General features: G+C 41.8%; 2 protein-coding genes across 4 annotated transcripts; one reads left to right on the top strand and one right to left on the bottom strand.

Annotated features, from left to right (window-relative positions):
* Nucleotides 1–1,223: 1,223 nt before the first annotated feature.
* LOC112228133 (probable G-protein coupled receptor 34) lies at nt 1,224–3,425 on the top strand. 3 transcript variants are annotated; one of them, XM_024393257.2, is made up of 2 exons: nt 1,224–1,563; nt 1,845–3,425. In XM_024393257.2, exon 2 carries the CDS (start codon nt 1,870–1,872, stop codon nt 2,863–2,865), a length of 996 nt encoding a protein of 331 aa, XP_024249025.2. In that variant the 5' UTR covers nt 1,224–1,563; nt 1,845–1,869; the 3' UTR covers nt 2,866–3,425. The 3 variants fall into 3 exon arrangements, with proteins under 3 accessions (XP_024249025.2, XP_024249024.2, XP_024249023.2); XM_024393256.2 differs by having other exon boundaries at nt 1,820–3,425; XM_024393255.2 differs by having other exon boundaries at nt 1,225–1,563; nt 1,785–3,425.
* Nucleotides 3,426–9,217: 5,792 nt separating this feature from the next.
* Nucleotides 9,218–14,281, bottom strand: LOC112228788 (V-set and immunoglobulin domain-containing protein 1). Its single transcript, XM_024394431.1, has 7 exons — nt 14,063–14,281; nt 13,689–13,852; nt 12,418–12,622; nt 11,021–11,179; nt 10,804–10,920; nt 10,559–10,694; nt 9,218–10,454 (listed from the first exon to the last, which is right to left on the bottom strand). The coding sequence occupies exons 1-7, from the start codon at nt 14,121–14,123 to the stop codon at nt 10,304–10,306; spliced, it is 993 nt and encodes a 330-aa protein (XP_024250199.1). The 5' UTR covers nt 14,124–14,281; the 3' UTR covers nt 9,218–10,303.
* Between the last annotated feature and the right edge of the window lie 5,848 nt (nt 14,282–20,129).

Raw genomic sequence — 20,129 nt, 5'->3', positions numbered from 1 at the left:
TGCAATATTATCTAAAAACCTGTTTTTGCTTTGTCGTTATAGAGTATTGTATTGATGAGAGAAAAAAACGATTGAATCAATTTTAGAACAAGGCTATAATGTAACAAAATGTGGAAAAAGTGAAGGGGTCTGAATATTTTCCTAATGCCCTGTAGATTGAATACAAAACCTCCACTTGTTTTCTTGCTAACTAAAAACTCAGAGAGTGGATGGAATGGGAGTGGTTGTCTCCATAGGACTCCATAAGTGCACATAGCAGTTAACTGCAAGTTGTTTTTAAATGACGAACCAGATAAATTATACATATTTTTTGGTCATGAAAGGATAATAAACCATCATCATTCATTATGTCTGAAAGTTTATGAATTCCTTGTTCAGGCCATTGTTCAAAAATAATAGGTATCCAGGTCTGTATTGAGTGGGCGGTGATTGGTCCAAACTGCGTACGGCAAAACTTAGGAGATAAGGCAGAGAATAGTACATATTGCAATGTAAATGGTGCCACTATATTTTCCTCTAGGTCCAACGAAGGAAGACATTTTTCTTGATAAAGTCATTTCTTAAATGCACTAGAGACAAAGCATATAACTGTCACATCCTGACCTTAGTTCCTTTTTTATGTCTTTATTTTGTTTTGGTCAGGGCGTGATTTGGGGTGGGTATTCTGTTGTTCATACTATGTTTTGTTCTGTGTGGTGTATTTCTATGTGTTTGGCCTGGTATGGTTCCCAATCAGAGGCAGCTGTCAATAGTTGTCTCTGATTGAGAACCATACTTAGGTAGCCTGTTCCCACCTATGTTTGTGGGTAGTTGTTTTCTGTCTCTGCACCAGACAGAACTGTTTCGTGTTGGTCAATTTTTTTGTTTGTTATTTTGTCCTAGTGTTCTGAGTTAAAATAAATATCAACATGGACACTTACCACTTTTCGTTTTGGTCCGATCTTGACTACTCCTCATCAGACGAAGAGGATCGTTACAATAACCTGAAGTTGAGTAAACCTAGACCCCCAACACCTTTGGGTTGCTGGAGTGTGGTAATTTTAAATTTTGTGACGTTTCCCTTTCTGTATAAAATTCAAGACTGAACTTTGAATCTTTTTCCAGTACCCTAATGGCGTGGGCAAATTAAAAGTAATGCAAGAAGTAATCATCTATTTTTCCAAAAGTATCTGTAATCTGATTACAATATTTATTGTCTTCACAATGCTTGTTTGTACTCCATAGACCCAGGAGCAGTACATCATAACCTCATATAGTCCCCAAAACAATGAAGTCAAGACAATGTTGGTTTTTCTTTCAAATATTAATCCTCCTCATCTATCTAGAGATCAACGTCGTGACAGGGCCCTCAGAACTGTCTGTCTCATTTTCCCTTCGCTGAAAGCTTTGCGATTGAGGAAGCAACATCAGCTGTCTTAACAGGGATGATTTGATGGTTGACTCACGTCACATCTCAGTATTTCCTTGATGGGACAGGGTTCTGTCAAAAGCACTGCTCATGCACAGGAACTCATTCATTTCAGTCTGAGACTGAGTGGAGCGGAGGGCAGAGCAGCTACCCATGTAAGTTCTTGTTTTCTGGTTGTAATAACATGGCTTGATAGTTTATTCAGACTTCAATCAACACAGCATAATATAACAAATATTGCAACTTTCATACAGTTTGTTTGTTTCATTTGATTATACTTTTTCTTACATTGAAAGAAAAACATTGTATGCATGGTGTTTATAAAACACTGTCTTTGAAATATATGGGTTTTAATGAAACTTTTGCCTTTCTTTAGTTGATTGATCAGCATGTGTCGTCCGTGTGATTCAGCTTGTGTTTCGGCCTTTGGGACTAGATCGAATACCACTGTCAGTGGGACGATGATGGAACTAGGAGTTAACACCAGTGGGGTTGATGTAAACGGCAACTGTGAGATCCATGACGGCATCCTGTCTCCTGCCTTACCCATTCTCTACTCAATAATCTGCTTCTTCGGCCTGGTCAGCAACACGATGACCATATTTGTGTTCTTCCTGAAGAAGCACTCCGACTCATCTATGGCTGTGTACCTGAGACACCTGGCCATAGCTGACTTCCTGTTGGTGCTGTGTCTGCCTATGCGGGTCTATTACCACAACAGCCAGGGCCCCTTCTACATCTGCAAGGTGCTGGGCATCTTCTTCTACATCAACATGTATGCCAGCATCCTGTTCCTCAGCCTGATCAGTCTGGATCGCTACCTGAAGATCATCAAGCCTGTGTGGGTCCTGAGAATCCACAGGGTGCGGTGGAGCCACCGGGCGTCCTTCTCGGTGTGGGCAAGCCTGATCCTGGGCATGTCTCTGTTCTTCCTCAGGAATGACAGGCAGCAACCCTGTGACAAGATCTGCTTCCACTTCCACCATAAAGGTCTCCTGGGGGGCCTGGCCAATCTCACCATGGTGGCCTTCTTCTGTGCCACCTTCATCCTCTTCCTCTGCTTCTACGCCAGCATAACCACCAAGGTGAGGACCATGTCCTTAGGGAACCTGGATCCCAAGGCCCAGCGGAAGAAGAGCAGGGTGGTCCGGAAGACTTTTGTGGTGCCGGTGATCTTCACACTGTGCTTCCTGCCATACCACCTGGTGCGAGTGCCCTACGTGCTGGCCCAAATGGATGTGATTCAGGCCCTGGACAGTAAGCAGATTCTTCACATCCTCAATGAGCTCACTCTGCTCCTGTCTTCCCTCAACAGCTGTCTGGACCCCATAATCTACTACTTCCTGTCTTGCACCTATAGGAGGACTATCCTCTGTGCCCTGCAGGGGCAGTTCAAGACCATGTATGCTGTTAACAGTAGACGCATCAGTATTAATCAATCTTTTACAGAGATATAGAGCTATCTAAGGCAGGGAGTTTTTAACATTTTGCACAATGGTGTTAAAAATCTATTTAGATTAGTAACTGAGAAATGATGTATAATAATGTACAATACATGTTAATCCTGTTGATACTATTGACTCTATAAAATAAAGTATACAAGGGTATTATTGAATGTACATTATGAAAGATTAATATATATATATATGAACTCTTGTTATCAAGTTCTTACTGGCCTTTGTAGATATAATTGTTGGTCCAGTAAGAATGGTGTTTGTACAGATACTTATACAGTCTGTTATTTGAGTATATTACTCACACTTATGGTGACCTTAGGTTGTCATGGTTAAAAGGGCATTATAAACCAGGTGGTTCGAGCCCTGACTGGTGATGCTGATTGGCTGAAAGCCGTGGTATGCCACGGATATGTCCCCAAAAAAAGGTTTATTGTCACAACCTCTGTCTGAAAATGTATGAATTCGATGAAGTACTAACAAAAGCTGTAATGGCCATGTTGTGTCAGTCTTGTACACTTTTTAAAATATGTTTTTCTGCCATGAGATCAATAAATGTATATTTCCACACAATAGAGAGCCTTTAAGTTTATTTGTGGATATTTGCCTTTTACAGTTGCAAAAGTTAAGTACTGATTAAGTTCACCAAAGTTAATTTCATTTGATGTTCATGAGGGATTGTCTCATAACACTGAGACTTTTATTTTCTTGCTTTCAAAACATTTCTATTAAATGTATATTAAATGATAATAGAGTACTGATCCATTTAAGTAAGCATGTGAGTAGTATGTATAGAAGAGGCAGTATATTATCGAACTTTTAAGTAGTCTAATCCAATCATTGTCAGGATTCACTTAGTTATTCAGTAATTTATCAAATAAATGATGGGTTGAATTATTTAGTTTTATCACCTACTGCACAAAAACATTTATTGTACAATACACTCATTACAAATTGTAAGCCTCCTAAAGCCATGATTGACATGGGAAAGAGGGTGGGCTTTCAGCTTGTCATTGTTGATAATTGATGTTAACCTGCTAGTTAGCTAGCTTGATTTAAAAAAAGAAAATTGTACTGATTGTGATTTATCCTCGATGTTCTTAAATTCTTAAATAATAATTTTATAATGTAACATTCATAATCTTCTAACTCATGATTATATGACTGGCTGGCAAGTGGCTTGTATTGATATTTTAGTATTCTGGTGGTCAGCGCCAGTAGACTACCTGTGTTGCTGCTGCCCTGACACATGATGCAACTCCCGACTGAAGAAGGCATGGAGTTGAGTCAGAGGGTCGTTGATGAAGACGCACCTCTGTCTTTCTGCCTCTCTCTGCTGCGTTTATTAGCCAACCAGATCAGGTATTGATGATGCTATTTAATCTAGTGTTATCAAGTGTTAATAAAATATTATGCTGATGTGGCAGTACTGCTGATATTTAAACTAGGTAGCTGGCTAGTTGCAAAGGGTCGGAAACTTTCCGGTAAATTTCCGCATATTTTCCTGAAAATTTTTAATGGAAAGTTTGCTTAATATATTCATCAAAAAAGTTAGCTTATAACAGTGAACCTTTTTTTGTGGGATACACATAAGGCAATTCTAGGTCTTAGTTCTAGGTCTTCTAGGTCTAGGCATATTTTGGTTAAACTATCCTCAATTCAATGGAATTGCAACACTCTGCATGCACAGTGCATTCTTCCATCACATGTGCAGCTGATTCTCAAGAGCTTGCACACTAATGAGATGCTGTTGAGCCCACACTACTACACTGTCTGAGCCAAGGACTACATTCTTTCTGGTAAGTTTTGATGACAATACTGGGTGGGGTGGATATATGACCATTTTTTTGTTAACTAGTAAATAGTAGCCTACAGCAAAGTGTGTATAAATAATTTAGAACTTGTTAACTATTTCTGCTAGTTAGTTTATGCTACCATGTGGGTTTTAGCTTGCTTGAGCCTGCTAACCGAGGAGTGTTAATTCACCTGTTTCCATACATGTTTCATTTAAAAATATACATCTTACAAAGGAGTTGTTTAATCTAACTGCTTAACTATTTATCTGTACATGGAATTGTATTTGTTTTTTCTCTATTTTTTTTCTAATGTTTACAGGAAAATGCCACGGGTGTCACGCCCTGTCCTTAGATATCTCTGTTTTTCTATATATTTTGTTTAGGTCAGGGTGTGACTAGGGTGGGTACTTTAGTTTTTGTATGTCTAGGGGGTTTTGTATGTCTATGTTGGCCTGATATGGTTCCCAATCAGAAAGAGATGTTTATCGTTGTCTCTGATTGGGGATCATATTTAGGTAGCCATTTCCCTCATTTGTGTTGTGGGATCTTGTCTATGTATAGTTGCCTTAGTGCACATCAGTAGCGTCACGTTTCATTTGGTTGTTTGTTGTTTTGTTCAGTGAGTTTCGATTTATTAAAATTAAGTGGAACTCTACTCACACTTGGTCTCACTCATATGACAATATTGACAACGGGCACTATCAGATGTGTGGAGACATTTCACTGCAGGTAATGTAGAAGGAAAGCGGTGTACATTTGCAAATACTGTGCCAAATCATATGTGAAGAATGCAACAAAGATGTAGAATCATCTGGCCAAGTGCATTAAGTTCCCTCAGCGCTCACAACAAGCAGCCTCTGACAAAAGTCCCTCTACTTCTATTCAAGGTGAAAATGATGAATCAGACACCTTAACGATAGCAACAACTCATGGTCGTCTTGGAATCAGTAGTTTTTTGACTCAATGGAGGAACGTAGTCTGAGAAATGCTGATGAATGTCTTGCTCGAGCTGTGTATGCAACTGGTTCACCTCTGATGCTCACAGGCAATGTGTATTGGAAGACATTTCTGAATGATCTTCACCCAGCATACACCCCTCCAACCAGACATGCTTTATCTACTAATTTGCTGGATGCAGAGTTAAAACAGAGTTCAAGTGAAGGTCAAGAAAATCAGAGAAAGCAGAGTGTATTGTAATCATCTCTGATGGGTGGTCGAATGTTCGTGGGCAAGGAATAATTAACTACATCATCTCCACCCCTCAAACCAGTATTCTGCTAGAGCACAGACACAAGAGATGACAGACAAACATGTCTCTACATTGTAGATGTGCTGAAGGCAGTCATCAATGACCTTCGACCACATAAGGTATTTGCACTGGTGACAGACAATGCTGCGAACATGAAGGCTGCTTGGTCTAAAGTGGAGGAGTCCTACCCTCACATCACACCCATTGGCTGTGCTGCTCATGCATTGAGTCTGTTCCTCAAGGACATCATGGTACTGAAAACAATGGATACACTCTACAAGAGAGCCAAGCAAATGGTTAGGTATGTGAAGGGTCATCAAGTTATTGCAGTAATCTACCTCACCAAGCAAAGTGAGAAGAATAAGAGCACCACATTGAAGCTGCCCAGCAACACCCTTTGGGGTGGTGTTGTCATCATGTTTGACATGGAGAGGAAGGAGTCTATCCAAGAAATGGCCATATCACAGTCTGTTGATATGAACAGCCCCATCAAGAGGATCCTCCTGGATGATGTATTTTGGGAGAGAGTGGTAAGCAGCTTGAAACTCCTGAAACCTATAGGAGTCTTCATTGCACGGATTGAGGGAGACAAAGCCATCCTGTCTGATGTTCAGACTCTGCTTTCAGATGTAAGAGAAGAAAGCTGTACTGCCCTGCCCACTTCACTGTTGCTCCAAGCAGAGGAAACTGCAGTTCTGAAATACGTCAAAACGTGTGAAGACTTCTGCCTGAAGCCCATACACGCCGCAGTGTGCATGTTGGACTCCAAGTATGCTGGCAAGAGCATCCTGTCTGGTGCAGAGATCAACAAGGTCTATGGTGTTATCACTACCATGTCTCCCCACCTTGGCCTGGATGAGGGCAAGGTTCCTGGCAGTCTGGCGAAATACACTTCCAAGCAAGGGCTTTGGGATGGAGATGCAATATGACAGTCGTGCCAACATAGGACTGAGGCTCTTTCCCCTGTGGCCTCCTTCATCCTCCAAATCCCACCATCATCAACCGCCTCAGAGTAGGTGTGTCCAATGAGTAGGTGTGTCCAAACTTTTGACTGGTTCTATATATCATGTGGATATAGTACATGTTGGATTGTACATGTGGATAATATGTTGGATTATGAATAAAGTGACTTAATAATCTGACTGATTTTCATGCAGTGGACCATAAATTAAAAAAAAATTTTAAAAAAAAAATAGTGTAGTAGTGAAAGTAGGAATATAACATCTGGTCCTTGTTTGGGAACACACACACCAAAGCAGGCAACAGGTTGACCAACACAAGGGTGAAAAAATTGGTGGCCATCCAGGCAAATTTGAGGCTTTTTGAGCCTGACAACGAGCCATCCTCAACAAGGTTGGAAAGTGACAGTGAAGATGAGGCCTCAGAGGCTGATGTTCAAGAGGTGGACATTGAGGAGGTCCAGGGAGAAGACATGGAAGGTTGAGGGGAAGACAACCAAAGCTTTAGTTTCTAGACTATCATTTTACAGATGTATGTTGAAAATGTTTTTGGGAGATGCGATGGATCATTGGGAATCATTCAATATTCCCTTTCTTTTGTTGTTCAGTGAAGTCATCCCATGTGAAGAGTCAACTCATTGTGTTCAGAACGATGACAAAAACTGTATACAAAAAACATAGTGACTTCAGAAAGTATTCATAACCCTTGACCTTTTCACCCATCAGTGTAACGGTTTTCTAGTGGTGATGAAGGAGAGTCGGACCAAACTGCAGCGTGTCGATTGAGATTCATGTTTAATCAAACAAAGAAACACGAACACTACACAAAACAATAAACGTAATCGAAACAGCCTATCTAGTGCAAACTAACCGAGGGCACACATAGGACACTAAGGACAATCACCCACGACAAACTCAAAGAATATGGCTGCCTAAATATGGTTCCCAATCAGAGACAACGATAAGCACCTGCCTCTGATTGAGAACCACTCCAGACAGCCATAGACTTTGCTAGATAACCCACTAAGCTACAATCCCAATACCACCACCAAAACCCCAAGACAAACACACCACAATTACAAAAACCCCATGCCACACCCTGGCCTGACCAAATACATAAAGATAAACACAAAATACTTTGACCAGGGCGTGACAATCAGACTATCCTCAATTTAAACTTGTATTTACTAATATGTTGTTACAGCCTGAATTCAACATTTATTAAATGTATTATTTTTCTCACCCATCAAGACACAATACCGCATAATGACAAAGTGAAAACATGTTTTTAGACATTTCTGCAAATGTATTGAAAATTAAATATCTAATTCACATAAGTATTCACACCTCTCAAAATTCTTCAAGCTCTGTCAAATGGTTGTTTATCATCACAAGACAACCATTCTCAGGTCTTGCCATAGATTTCCAAGTAGATTTATGTCAAAACTACCTCGGCCTCTCAGGAACATTCACTGTCTTCTTGGGAAGCAGCTCCAGTGTAGATTTGGCCTCGTGTTTTAGGTTATTGTCCTGCTGAAAGGTGAACTCATCTCCCAGTGTCTGGTGGAAAGCAGACTGAACCAGGTTTACCTCTAGGATTTTGCCTGTGCGTAACTCCATTACGTTTATTTTTTATCCTGAAAAACTCCCCAGTCCTTAACAATTACAAGCATACCCATATCACAGCGCTGCAACTTTGTTTTTTAGATGTGTTTTTTTTTTGTATCCAGTCGGATAAACACTCCAAACCACCTACCCAATGCTCGGAGGAGTCTGCGTGGTCCTAAAGCACACCGTTGTGTCCCCCCCATGATAAAACTGAGGGGGACAAAAATGACATGTCTCCCCCATCCCCAGTGAAAGTTGCATCCCTGCCATAACATGATACAGCCACCACTATGCTTGAAAATATAGAAAGTGGTACTCAATGGTACTCAATTATGTGTTGTATTGGATTTGCCACAAACAATGCTTTGCTTTCAGCATTTGAAAACCTCCTTGGTCTTTGTGGTTGAATCTGTACTTGAAATTCACTGCTCGACTGAAGGACCTTACAATTATCTGTATGTGTGGGGTACAGAGACAAGGCAGTCATTAAAAATTATTTTAATCTCTATTATTGCACACAGAGCAAGTCCATGCAACTTATTATGTGACTTGTTAAGCATATTTTTACTCCTGAACTTATTTAGGCTTGCCATAACAAAGGGGTTGAGTAGTTATTGATTCAATACATTTCAGCTTTTTATTTTGTATTAATTTGTAAAAATTCCCTAAAACATCATTGCACTTTGACATTATGGGGTATTGTGTGTAGGCCAGTGATCTAACAAAAATCTAAATGTAATCAATTTTAAATTCAGGCTGTAACACAACTAAATGTGGAAAAAGTTAAGGGGTGTGAATAGTTTCTGAATGAACTGTATATATACTACCCCCTGAAAGGGCACTTGGCGAGTGGGAGGGCAAAGGGGCAGGTGCCCCTTTAACAAAAATGTATCTTATCTGTGTATGTATCTGGCTCTAATGTCAGTTAATTTTCCTGTGATTTTGTTAGCAGTGACATCAGTTCTGGCCTTTCAGCTCCCCCTACTGGTCATTAACACTGTCTTTGAATCAGTATGTGGCATAATATTTGACAACAACGTTTTTCCTTTCTGTTCGGGCCAATTTTCTGGAGTATCCATCTGTACGCACCAGAGACTTAATGGTCCACACTCCTCTATTTTCATGCATATCTGAATCGTGACTGTGGGATCAGATGGACTCTGTACTCACACAGCTCTCTCTCTCTCTCTCTCTCCGAATAATGAAAAAGGTGAAGGATTAACAAAACATTAACACGGAGCTCTATTCTAGTCTTTTACACCATTATTTTTCTCCATGGGCTCATTCTTAGAAATGTATTTCTTGGAGACAGCAGCAAGGTGTTAAGGTCAAGTGGTAGAGGCCACCTCTGATTGGCTGTGCTACTCTCATGTTGCTCTCCTCAGGTTGCCTGGAAAGGCCACAGGGAGTCATCACAGTCATTTCAGACCAAACATATCAGGATTTACCCCATGGCATTCCAGACCATGTGTATTTCCACATTAGTAATTAAACACTTGTCTCAGTTATGCAAAATTGAATTTGTATTTTTTTTCTTCCAGAAAGCATGGATGAGCATTGGTTAGATTTGTCACAATGAATATGAAATGGGAATAAACATTTTGTCAGGGAATGGGTGGATTACCACATTAATCAGGGTGTAGAGTGATTTGTGTTTTTTTGGTGTGTGAAATCAAGACAATTGGAATTCCTTATATCACATAAAACAAATATGAACCATTACTTAAATTGTGACTTAAAAAAAAAAAACATTATACAAAAACACAAACTTCAGTGGAGCATTGTTTTTCAGAGTAGTGATGTCACCCCAGAAGCATGTCAGGCCTCTCCTAAGCTTCGGCCCGCTCTCCGTCAGCGTCAGAATGGACGTGGCTGTTTGTTGCCATGGGAACCCCTCCGGAGGTCACATAGGCTTGATGGCCACTCTCCCTGGTAGGGACGCCTTCATACGCCACTGTGGCCGAACTCTTAGGGATGGCTCTGGAGGGGGGGAAAGGAAACTGTCGGTAAAACACTGCACCACACATTTGAATGGTATTGTGTGTGAATGCGTTAAAAGTGCAGCACAAATCATAATCACTCACTGCATCTCTGTTGCCTTTGAAGCCTTGTATTTCTGCTTCTTCATGGAGTGTGTCATGAACCAGATAATAAGGATAATAAGGACAGCTCCAAGAAGTGCTCCAATGACTGCACCAGCAATGGCCCCATCACCTAGCTCTGTTAATGGTGGGTTATTGGTAAGATTAGTTACAGCAGTGTGTTTAAAGATTATATAGCCACATTCAATAAAAGTCGAAACAACACTATACGTATATATTACCCATACCATGGCTGAGCTCCACGGTGCAAGTAGCAAATCCTACAGCATTAGAGGCACTGCAACAATACTCTCCAAACTCAAACTGGGATATGTTTCGGAAATACAAGGATCCTATATTCGGATCTGAAAAGAAAGAGAAAGAACACAAGTCTAGCAAAAGCATTCTAATGAATCAGAGAACAACAGAGTGATGGGGAATGTGTGTTACAGTATGGCAACTCACCAGGGTTCCCCATTACAGGTGTCTTGGTCTTGTCCTGATCCACTCTGATCCAGGTATAGGTGGGGGTGGGGCTTCCCCGCTCACTGTGGCAGGTGAGGGTAACCAGGTGACCAGACTCCACATCACCATGGACAGCACAGAAGGGCACAGATGGCCTCTCTTACAGACCATGTAATAGAGAGAGAGAGAGAGCAAGAGTTAAGCTTACGTAATATGCTGCAAGCTGGACACAGTTGATCCAACTACCGGCAATCAGAGAAAGTGCCCAAATGGTATGGCCAAGTTAGACATAAAAGTCAACACTTTGCCCTGGACCAGTAGCTAGCTATTTAAAATAATGACTTTATTATGCCGGTGGGGACATTTTGGTTGCGGCTCTATTCATAGATAAAAAAATATGATCAAAGATAGACAAAGAACATATGCAATATATACAGGTAGAAAAGGGCAGTTCATGAGCGATCAATGATGAATCTGTACGTTATACAGCATACACAGCAGAACACTCTGTCAACTACAAATTCAACTCTAGGCCAGCGCTCTGGTCCTACTTGGGGTTTTTAACACTCAGGATTTGGTCTAGTACTAGGTACCGTTGATGTTGGAATGCCGAACACTGAATGATTGATTGATACGAGTCGTTACAGTGGTACATTCATGCATTCTAGTGAAGCTGGATGTCATCGCCCTGAGTGTTTCTTATGCTTTGCAATGGGGACAAAGGTGGCATTGTACTGTACACAATGATACCGGCAGGGTTTATGGTGACTAAGATGAGGAATCTATACAACAGACATGACCAATTAAGACAATGATATAATGGTAAGATGAGCAGCCATTGTTATAGTCAAATGTGTATATCAACACAACATGAAAAACAAAAAGGCCAAGACCATTTCCATGGTAGGACTGAATACCGCGTATTACCTTCACCATATTGCTTCACTACAACCTCTCTGCTTTTATCAAACTGGGAATCATTCATTTCATCTGAAAAAGTCATGTGTCTCTCCAGTCTATTCCTGAGGAGTACGAGACATGTCGGAAGACGGTCTTGTACTCCGGTGTTCCTGTTCTAATTTCTGACACTGACAATGAAGATACTAGTCTGCTCCAGTTCCCATGGAAACTACTGTGGACACTGAGGCCTGCAAGGTTGGCCTGGTAACTCTGTGGATGAGTGGAATCACAGAAGGCATGTAATTCAACGATCACCAAACTCAGACTAGGAAAAACAGTGAAACTATTTCATAGATCTGCTCGTGTGTTGTGGTGACACTGAAATAGGAAGAAGATTTACTTCTATTCAATTATTAAATGTGACATCACTGTATTCATTTATGAAGTAAACCATGACTCATTTCAAAGCATTTGACCAAATGTAAAACAGAACTCACCAAGAATGTTGACAATGATAGTGGCCTCAGTCTTCCCATTGACATCAGGGAAGTTGTGGACTTCGCAGGTGTAGGCCCCTGCATCTGACACTTGCATGTTGCTTATTGTTATTGAGGCATTGCTAGTAGCTGGATAGGTGGGAGCATTCAACCTGCCCTCATACGGTTTCGAAATAACGTCCTCTCCTGACTGAGAGTAATACACCTAGAAAGTAACAGCAAGAATGTCTTAGAGCTTACATAAAAACAACCACGGGACAACCAACAGATTTCGTGCTGATTTTTCAGAGACCTACTCATTCTACAGAATCACGTTACAATACGGCAGGGAAGTCGGAGCAACCCCAAGTGTTAGTGAGACTGCGTGACGTGAGGATTCTGAGGTCTGAGGTTCTGCTCTACTGTAACACTGCCTCTGGTAAGAGGGCAGGGAGCCACTTGTGCTCTGGTGACTGTGCTTTTTTTGATTGTCGTTCCAAGGTGTGTCACAAAATGGGCGCTCAAAGGCAAACACCATATTGAATAGTACCTGCCTTGGCTTTTATGAAAATACGGAAGCACAGCAATCAAGAGCGACGATGTACTGTTTGTGATTGAGGGGAGGTCCAGAATGAACTGCACTTCTTATTTTATTGTACTTTATGTGATGATTTGAGAGCTGTACTGTTTGATAAAATGTTGCAAAGATAACAGGAACTGTTCCGAATTAGAAAAACCTGAATGGTTATCGAGGAAAGAAGTATTCCTGGTTGCAAATTGTATCTCCAGCTTGGAAGACAAGATCAGTTGTATATTTGACATGTTTTTGATTTGTTCTCTTGATAGTTTTTCACTGATGCATGAACGTATGTTTATATACTGTATATGTATGTGTGCACATATAGACATAATGATTTTATTTTGCTACAGAAAATACAGTGTCTGATATGCCCATGTGGGCATCCAGAAGATGCATGACACTGTACGTATAAAACAAATCAAATCATCGATCCTTGTGGGAAGTCATGCTATCCAACAGCACGCCCATCAACTGCAATGACTCTCCTGAACTTCCATGTATACCCGAAAGCAGTTTGATCACACATTTTCAAATTCAGACGTCTTTGTAAATCCCATGTAAGTACGATAACATTCGCTTTGGCACTCTTGTCCATGAACAGAACAATATCCTTTGGCGCACTAGGTGTGTAAAACGGTCCAGGTGACATTGAGGACACAGAGGGAGTGTGACCATGTGGCAACATAGGACATAGTAACGTCAGCCTACATACCTGCTGTGGCACATTGGAGGTTTTGGCAACAAAACTCCACTGGATGATAATGTTGCTGGTGTTCTGCACGGTGGTAACAAACGTGCACTGGAGAAGAGCACTTTCACCATTTGTCACGTTCACAAACTTCTCGGGAACCGTCACTGTGATTAAATTCCCACATCCTAGAAAAAAAGAAGACTGTTAAAAATAGATTTTTTTTAAACACATATTGTTTGGACTTTTATGAGTATTTTCCTCTGCTTGAACATGATCCTTTAATCTCAAATATGTCACACTCCAATGTGTAAGGCCAAGATATATACAGTAGGTACACAATACTGCATCATTATTGTTTCAAAAAAGTATAGCACAGGAACATATAGTTAACTCACCCATCATGCTGAACAGCAGCGCCATTCTCAGTGTAGGGGACATTTCAAAGGAAATGTTCATGTGTCGTCCAATAAGCCAGTCGAGAGTGTTATCGTAGCAGTACCTGAAAAGCCCTCACCTTTCTCAGTCCTTTACCTATCAACTAAGGAGTAATGGGCAACGGCCAGGCAGAGTGTACTGTATTGGCCCGTGGTGACACTGTAGTAGTGGTCAGGCTGATTTTGTGCCTGTAGGTATCGTGGGGGTGTTTGCACAGCCATATTTGCCATATCACCTAGACTGGGCGGGAACACTCTCTGACTGTTATCTTTCAAAATGAGGATTTGCATTTCCAAATGACTGCTATTTGTTCATACTTCAATGTTTAGACTTACAGGCAGGCCATGACGTCTGTGCTAAAGAATATATAACACAATTTAATTTATGTTTTTGCACTTTGCACCATACTGTACTACACAGTACAGTATACCTTCTTGATTCTGTCTGTTAACCTTATTCCAACGGCCCACTATGTATTGACAATGACTGTTCCAGTAATTCATTATTTCGTATTTGGCCTGATGGTCATCTCTCCCTCTTCTATGCTCTAAATGTACCTTGTAATTCATTCTGGGTCAGGGCTTCTGAAAAAGGAATTAACGTAATGTAATCTCTACTCGGTTTTTATCACCTGCCCTGAGGAAGTGTGAGCCAGAGCACTACAATACCCTGCTTATCTTTGGGGAGTTCACTCCCTGGCACTGCCGCTGAGTTGTAAAAGACAGTTTTGCCTGTGTCACTCTGCTCGTGCTAAGTGATCGACACGGCGGTAGGGGGGACAATGAATCAAGTATAATTAATTGTGCATAATTACAATAAAGTGACGTAAGAAATGAATGATGTGGAAATGTTGATCAGCAGTGACTAAACTGTCAGAGGGAAAACAGGGAAGGGGGGGGATGTAGAGGGAGATGTGGAGAATGGAGGTGGTGTTGAGGAAGGTCAGAGGGAAAACAGGGACACACCTACCCATTCAAGCGTATTTCTTTATTTTTACTATTTCTACATTGTAGAATAATAGTGAAGACCTCAAAACTATGAAATAACACATATGGAATCATGTAGTAACTGGAAAAGTGTTAAACAACTCAAAACGTATTTTATATTTGAGATTCTTCAAAGTAGCCACCCTTTGCTTGATGACAGCTTTGCACACTCTTGGCATTCTCTCAACCAGCTTCATGAGGAGGTCACCTGCAATAGATTTCAATTAACAGATCTGCCTTGTTAAGTTGTGTAATTTCTTTCCTTCTTAATGCGTTTGAGCCAATCAGTTGTGTTGTGACAAGCTAGGTGTGGTAAACAGAAGATAGCCCTATTTGTTAAAAGACCAAGTGCACATTATAGTAAAAACAACTCAAATAAGCAGAGAAACGACAGTCCGTCATTACTTTAAGATATGAAGGTCAGTCAATGCGAAAAATGTCAAGAACTTTGAAAGTTTCTTCAAGTGCAGTTGTAAAAACTGGCTCTCATGAGGACCGCCACATGAAAGGAAGACCCAGAGTTACCTCTGCTGCGGAGGATAAATTAATTTGAGTTAACTGCACCTCAGATTGCACCCCAAATAACTGCTTCACAGAGTTCAAGTAACAGACACATCCCAACATCAACTGTTCAGAGGAGACTGCATGAATCAGGCCTTCATGGATGATTTCTGCAAAGAAACCACTTCTAAAGGACACCAATAATAAGAAGAGACTTGCTTGGGCCAAGAAACATGAGCAATGGACATGTCTTTGTGAGACGCAGAGTAGGTGAACGGATGATCTCCTCATGTGTGGTTCCAACCATAAAGCATGTAGGAGTAAGTGGGATGGTGTAGTGGTGCTTTGCTGGTGACACTGTCTGTGATTTATTTAGAATTCAAGGCACACTTAACTAGCATGGCTACCACAGCATTCTGCAGCGATACGCCATCCCATCTGGTTTGTGTTTAGTGAGACTATCATTTGTTTTTCAATAGGACAATGACCCAAAACACACCTTCAGTCTGTGTAAGGGCTATTTGACCAAGGAGAATGATGGAGTGCTGCATCAGATGACCTGGCCTCCATAATCATCAGACCTCAATCAAATTGATAATAATGGCGCCGGAGGAGATGGCTGCCGATTTACGGTCCCGTAACCAATTGTGCTAAAAAACAAGGGGTGGCGGGCAATGTGTATTTATAAACAACAGCTTGTGCACGAAATCTAAGGAACTCTCAAGGTTTTGCTTGCCTGAGGTCGAGAATCTCATGATAAGCTGTAGACCACACTATTTACCAAGAGAGTTTTCATCTCTATTCTTCATAGCTGTCTATTTACCAACACAAACCAATGTTGGCACTAAGACCATACTCAATGTGCTGTATATGGCCATAAGCAAATAGGAAAACTCTCATCCAGAGGCGGTGCTCCTAGTGGCCGGGGACTTTAATGCAGGGAAACTTAAATCCGTTTTACCTCATTTCTACCAGCATGTTAAATGTGCAACCAGAGGGAAAAAAACTCAGGACCACATTTACTCCACACAGAGACCCATACAATGCTCTACCTCACCCTCCATTTGGCAAATCTGACCATAACTCTATCCTCCTGATTCCTGCTTACAAGCAAAAACGAAAGCAGGAAGCACCAGTAACTCGGTCAATTAGAAGTGGTCAAATGAAGCAGATGCTAAGCTACAGGACTGTTTTGCTAGCACAGACTGGAATATGTTCCGGGATTCTTCCGATGGCATTGAGGAGTACATCACATCAGTCACTGGCTTCATCAATAAGTGCATTGATGACGTCGTCCCCACAGTGACCATATGGATTACAGGCAACATCAACACTCAGCTAAAGGGTAGAGCTGCCGCTTTCAAGGAGTGGAACTCTAACCTGGAAGCTTATAAGAAATCCCACTATGCTCTCCGACGAACCATCATACAGGCATAGCATCAATACAGGACTATGATTGAATTGTACTACACCGGCTCCGACGCTCATCGGATGTGGCAGGGCTTGCAAACTATTACAGACTACAAAGGGAAGCACAGCTGCGAGCTGCCCAATGACACAAGCCTACCAGACAAACTGAATTACTTCTATGCTTGCTTCGAGGCAAGTAACACTGAAACATGCATGAGAGCATCAGCTGTTCCGGATGACTGTGTGATCACACTCTCCATAGCCGATGAAAGTAAGACCTTTAAACAGGTCAACATTCACAAGGCTGCAGGGCCAGATGGATTACCACGACGTGTACTCAGAGCATGCGGTGACCAACTGGCAAGTGTCTTCACTGACATTTTCAACCTGTCCCTGACTGAGTCTGTAATACCAACCTGGAAAAAAGGAACACCTATATGAGAATGCGATTCATTGACTACAGCTCAGTGTTCAACACCATAGTGCCCTCAAAGCTCATCACTATGCTAAGGACCCTGGGACTAAACACCTCCCTCTGCAACTGGACTCTGGACTTCTTGACGGGCCGCCCCCAGGTCGTAAAGATAGGTAACAATCTATCCGCCACGCTGATCATCAACACGGGTGCCCCTCAGGGGTGCATGCGCAATCATCTCCTGTACTCCCTGTTCACTCATGACTGCACTGCCGTGCACGACTCTAACACCATCATCAAGTTTGACGATTTCACAACAGTGGTAGGCCTGATCACCGACAATGATGAGACAGCCTATAGGGAGGAGGTCAGAGACCTGGCCGTGTGGTGCCAGGACAACAACCTCTTCCTCAATGTGATCAAGACAAAGGAGATGATTGTGGACTACAGGAAAAGGAGTACCGAGCACGCCCCCATTCTCATCGACAAGGCTGCAGAGGAGCAGGTTGAGACCTTCAAGTTCCTTGGTGTCCACATCACCAACAAATGTCATGGTCCAAAGACTAAGACAGTCCTGAAGAGGGCACAACAAAGCCTTTTCCCCTGCAGGACACTGAAAAGATTTGTCATGGGTCCTCAGATCCTCAAAAGGTTCTACAGCTGCACCATCGAGAGCATCTTGACTGGTTGCATCACTGCACCAAGTCGGATTTAAGTAACCACATTGTGGGCCTGTTACAATACATAAATCATGACGAATATCGACTGTTAGATTTGTTGAATGTGCGCCAATCTAGGCTACCCTGCCGCCCCTTTGCGTTCCATTGACTCCTTTAAAGCGTCTATGGTTTGTCACAGTGCTCTAATCGTCTTTGCCATGGAAATGCTCTAGACCTTTTCTAAAGTTATCCTCAGCATTCAGAAAGACAACTTCTGATATTTGAAGCACATTGGAAAACATTATCAGTCTGCCATTTTGAGAAATGTAAACAAAAAATGAACCCGAAAAGTCTCCCAACAACTTTTTTACGATGGATAAGATGTTAAACACATTTTTATTTTGCCTCCGGATTTGAAATTACAACTACAGTGTATCAACATTTGCATTACAGGACAGCCTAAAGGGGGTCTCACAGTAGTTTGAAGTTTGACATTACACAGTAGTTTAATATTTTACATTACATTAAGGCCTAGATTAATCATGAATACTCCATTTGGAATTGTGTTCAGAAATGACACATCGTTAACTGTTTAGAACAGGAGTTTATCATTCATGAGACCCAAGTAATCTCCTCCAGCGATGGATATGGACACTGACAGGGTGACCTGGAGATAAAGACTAAGACTGCTGGGGCCTCCCAGCCAAAGGACTCCCAGCCCATCCAGGGCATCCAGAACCTCTCCTATGGCATGTGCTATCCTACACCTTTGTGCCTGGGTATAAGGTGATCGACAGGTCCTCAATCAAAAGACACCACGACGAGTCTGATGAAGAAGAGGTAAATGTTTCAAAGACCCCTCTGAATTCCTCACAGGTACTTGATCTCTTTTTACTCTTGTCCAGAGAAGTGGACCAAGCAGTCACCGAATCCTGGAAAGAGCTCAGCGCCTTGCCCAATCAGTGTTGGATGCAGAGAATGACTGTGGTCATATTTATGACATGGTGACCGGTCAGAGCGATAATAACAGTCGTCCTGTCATGCTGACCCTGGTTGTGAAGATGTCCAAATTAGTGGTACCAGCCCATGTAGATCCTGAGGAGGACCACTGCACGCTGGTCCTGCCTCCCAAAAAAACTATGGAGAGAGGCCCTGTCTGATTGGTGCAGCATATTTACCTGGTTTAATAAAGCTATCTATTAAAACCCTGCTTGTGACCTGTCCTCTCTCTCTCTGTCCATTAATCACGCCATAAAAAGAGGCCTTTGTAACTCTTCCAGGAGTCCTGACATGGTCTTAAATTCCAACGTGGCTCTCATATTTTAAACCTCTCTCTTGCACTCATTGATTTTTATGGTCTCTTCAAATGATCCCAATCAAGTAAGTGTCAATGTTTAGTGATATGATAAACTATGCTAGCTCCCTCAAACGCAGAGAGCAGAAGGGCTTCACTCTTACTGTGCTTTGATGAGAATATTAGCCTGGAGGACACAGTGTGCAGGTCTGCCTGTAATTACATATAATCATCTCATATTAGATTCGATTAGGTAACAAAGACGTTGGTTTTGGCTGCTGTTGTTCAGCCAGAGTGGTTCATAAGAGATGTGATTTAGCAGTGGTGTAGTTAGATCCTCTGCCAACAGAGAGCAGTGTTGGCTGCCGACTGATGAGTGGGAGGGAAGGCCATTTGGGAGATGGAGGTGAGGGGAGTTTGAGGCGTGAGATGACAACAGAGAGAAGACCTCCTCTCTGTCCTCAACATGGCTCACTCCTTGCCCCTCGTCCCATCTTCCCAGCAGCCTGGGGAAAACAGGCCAGGCATGTAGCATGACTTCACACAGTCCCCACAGCCACTGAAAATACCATCAACACAAAATAGGGAGGGGACACATTGCAAATTCACGTATGTGACAACACACAACCATGTAAAAACTCTCACTAGATTGTTAAAAATAAACATTCAGGGTTCGTTTCTCAAAGGCAAATGCAATGCCAATGAACCATCGTCCTGCATTGCCATCAACTGCAGGGATGCAATAATGTTCTACTGGAATTG

Source organism: Oncorhynchus tshawytscha, linkage group LG30 (genome assembly GCF_018296145.1).
Source record: "Oncorhynchus tshawytscha isolate Ot180627B linkage group LG30, Otsh_v2.0, whole genome shotgun sequence".
Lineage (NCBI taxonomy): Eukaryota > Metazoa > Chordata > Actinopteri > Salmoniformes > Salmonidae > Oncorhynchus > Oncorhynchus tshawytscha.
Note: the sequence above shows the minus strand (reverse complement) of the source record. Positions and strands in the feature narration are given on the sequence as shown.

Excerpts from the sequence above, each read along its gene's own strand:
- LOC112228133 (XM_024393255.2), top strand. The coding sequence starts at position 1,798 with ATGTGTCGTCCGTGTGATTCAGCTTGTGTTTCGGCCTTTGGGACTAGA.
- LOC112228788 (XM_024394431.1), bottom strand. The coding sequence starts at position 14,123 with ATGAACATTTCCTTTGAAATGTCCCCTACACTGAGAATGGCGCTGCTG. Across the intron at positions 13,853-14,062 it reads GCTGCTGTTCAGCATGATGG|GATGTGGGAATTTAATCACA; the intron begins GTGAGTTAACTA and ends CTTTTTTTCTAG. Across the intron at positions 10,455-10,558 it reads TCAAAGGCAACAGAGATGCA|AGCCATCCCTAAGAGTTCGG; the intron begins GTGAGTGATTAT and ends CCCCCCCTCCAG.